Below are 3,596 nucleotides of genomic sequence, written 5' to 3'. Positions count from 1 at the left end.
GTAAAATCATGCGCTAACGTTGTCGTTATCATACACGGACATTGTTGGAAATATTGTCAACAACCGTGGATGATTTTGTTAACACACGTTGTTGATTCATGAACCGACCGTTGTGAACATCTTACTCTCGAAACTTAAGTTTAAATGACTCTTAAAACTTTGTGTGTGTATAGCCGGCCGTCGTCAATGTAGTAAGGCGTTTGTAAATACACAATGGGATTAATGGGACACAGGTTCGATACTCATCGGCACACAAAATCTTTTTGTAATCTTTAAATAAACTGTGCACTAGAGGTTGTCAGAATGTGAACGGCTGTGGACGTTTTGTTCAACATAACTGCTGTTGCTTTATAATTATGTGTTGTTGATCTAATAACATTTGTGTGTTGATTCACTTTTATGAACGAATGTGGCCATTTTGTCAACGCCGTGCTTGATTTTTTTTATGGGTGTGGGGCTAACAATCTATCTATATAGGGTGCCCTTTGACCTAAGCTACCAACCACTATAATATAATTATTAAGGGTACTCCAAGTTGATGTATATTCAGAAATCAATACCGAAGATTTGATCAGAAAATCTTAAACGGGTACCGGTATAAAAATTCTAATCAAAACATAATTAATGGATTCTTAGCCTGTTTATTCTTGACATCTACGCTTTAACTAAAAGTTGCCTGAAATACAATTATCCTTATATTTTATTTTGGCAGTATACTAAGTTAACAATTTATTCATAACAACAAAAATAACAAGAAACTTATTCACTTAATGCTATCTTTTAATGATGTTGATGATAGGCTTGAGGAACAGCATATTGTTTAACATAAGTTGGAGTGGGAGCAACATAGGCTACAGGAGCGACTTGCTTCACCACAGTTTTGACATGTTCCAAAGGAATACGGTTGACAACAGCATTAAATCCACTATGAGGATCCACGGTGTATTGGACCACACGCCTGAAACCATCGGCATCAATCAGGGAATATTCACCATGGACCAAATCACCATCACGTTGTTCCGTATGGCTGTGATTATCACCGGTATGTTGGTCATTAACATCATAGGCAAATTTGTATTGGGCGGGAGCATCAGCCTTGACAAGAGTTGTGGGAACAGCAGCAGTGTGGTAGATTTGAGGTTCATAGGTCTGGTGATGATGATCTTGGACCAAAGGTAAGACACCAGCGTTGGCGACAGCGATAAGGGACAATACAGCAATGAACTGTCGAAAGATATGAACTGAATTTTAAATGGCTCTATTTCGATTATTTGTACTAAAAACTTACTTTGAATGCCATTTTCAAAAATGAAGGGAGATTTTTATGATTTGTGTTTGCACTTGTTGCCTTAGCACCTGCTGTAGATTTTGTGTGATGATTGATTCAAAAGTACTTCATATTTATACCCAACGAAATTAGGTGAATTTTACACTCCCACCCAATATTGATTTCTTTTGCAGATCTTATCTCCCCCTAATCTTTATTGTCAGTTTTTTAACAATATGCTTTGTGTTGTCTAACACTTTCATTAAACCGTTAAATTTTTTTGTTATCAACATAGGATTAAACACATTTGTCTTTTCCAGAGCTATATTGCTATCATTCTCCTTTGGGTATGGGTAGTTCATTTTGAATGGTGTATTTTACAATACAATTGAACTAATGTAATTGATGTAAATTCTTAAGGTATGACCTGTAAAAATATTAATATAGACATTAAAAATGGATTTGACAATATTTATCACTTCAGTGCCATAGTTTACACCGGGGTTTGCTAATTTTTAGTATGTTTATTGTAGCCCATTCTTTAATTTCGTGCTTTTTCAAATTAGGTCACCTAAAACTTGATATCAGAAATTACCGGAAAGGAACATGGAGCATAATTGGGGTAACAGATACCCGCTGCCATTGATCGTATAAAGTATAAACAAGTAAAAGCGTGCTAAGTTCGGCCGGGCCGAATCTTATATACCCTCCACCATGGATCGCATTTGTCGAGTTCTTTTCCCGACATCTCTTCTTAGGCAAAAAAAAAAAGGATATAAGAAAAGATTTGCTCTGCTATTAGAGCGATATTAAGATATGGTCCGGTTTGGACCACAATTAAATTATATTTATGTTGGAGACCTGTGTAAAATGTCAGCCAATTCGAATAAGAATTGCGCTCTTTGTGGGCTCAAGAAGTAAAATAGAGAGATCGATTTATATGGGAGCTGTATCGGGCTATAGACCGATTCAGACCATAATAAACAGGTATGTTAATGGTCATGAGAGAATCCGTCGTACAAAATTTCAGTCAAATCGGATAATAATTGCGACCTCTAGAGGCTCAAGAAGTCAAGATCCCAGATCGGTTTATATGGCAGCTATATCAGGTTATGGGCCGATTTGAACCATACTTGGCACAGTTGTTGGATATCATAACAAAATACTACGTGCCAAAATTCATTCAAATTGTATAAGAATTACGCCCTCTAGAGGCTCAAGAAGTCAAGACCCAAGATCGGTTTATATGACAGCTATATAAGGTTATGGGCCGATTTGAACCATACTTGACACAGTTGTTGGATATAATAACAAAACACGTCGTGCAAAATTTCATTCCAATCGGATAAGAATTGCGCACTCTAGAGGCTCAAGAAGTCAAGACCCAAGATCGGTTTATATGACAGCTATATCAGGTTAAGGACCGATTTGAACCATACTTGGCACAGTTGTTGGATATAATAACGAAACACGTCGTGCAAAATTTCATTCCAATCGGATAAGAATTGCGCACTCTAGAGGCTCAAGAAGTCAAGACCCAAGATCGGTTTATATGGCAGCTATATCAGGTTATGGACCGATATGGCCCATTTACAATACCAACCGAACTACACTAATAAGAAGTATTTGTGCAAAATTTCAAGCGGCTAGCTTTACTCCTTCGGAAGTTAGCGTGCTTTCGACAGACAGACGGACGGACGGACAGACTGACGGACATGGCTAGATCGACATAAAATTTCACGACGATCAAGAATATATACAGCGGTCAAAAAAAGTATTCATCATTCAATGTTTTTTTTTTAATAAGTCTACAAAAGACAATTGGAATAAAAACATATTAAACTAATGATGCAGTAGTGCTTGTGTGATATATATGTACACAATTTCATTGTTTTTAAAGAAAAAAATAGTATTTATTGGAACAAAAAGGGCCATTTTACAGCTGAACACAAAAAATTAAACAAAAAAAGTATTCATCATTGCAAAAAAACAAAAAAATAAATAACATAATTTAAAAAAATTAATACTTTGTTATTCGACCACCGCGTCTTATAACTTCTTTTAAACGGTTTGACATCGATTGGACTAATTTAGCGGTTATATTTTGGTCTATATTAGTCCATTCCTCCATTATCACCTGTTGCATTTGACTCTTGCTCGAAAAATTGCGCGTTCTCAATTTGCGTTCGAGATGTTCCCAAAGATGTTCAATTGGGTTCAAGTCGGGACTTTGAGGAGGAGTTTTAATGACTTTGGGGCAGTTATACAGCATCCACATCTTGGTATTTAAAGCAGAATGTTTGGGGTCATTATCTTGATAATATTGTAA

General features: G+C 36.2%; 1 protein-coding gene across 1 annotated transcript; it reads right to left on the bottom strand.

Annotated features, from left to right (window-relative positions):
- Window positions 1-780: 780 nt before the first annotated feature.
- Window positions 781-1,300, bottom strand: LOC106093512 (larval cuticle protein A2B-like). The gene is made up of 2 exons (XM_013260574.2): window positions 1,289-1,300; window positions 781-1,224 (listed from the first exon to the last, which is right to left on the bottom strand). Exons 1-2 carry the CDS (start codon window positions 1,298-1,300, stop codon window positions 781-783), a joined length of 456 nt encoding a protein of 151 aa, XP_013116028.2.
- Between the last annotated feature and the right edge of the window lie 2,296 nt (window positions 1,301-3,596).

This window comes from Stomoxys calcitrans, chromosome 2 (genome assembly GCF_963082655.1).
Source record: "Stomoxys calcitrans chromosome 2, idStoCalc2.1, whole genome shotgun sequence".
In the NCBI taxonomy this organism is placed as follows: Eukaryota; Metazoa; Arthropoda; class Insecta; order Diptera; family Muscidae; genus Stomoxys; species Stomoxys calcitrans.
Note: the sequence above shows the minus strand (reverse complement) of the source record. Positions and strands in the feature narration are given on the sequence as shown.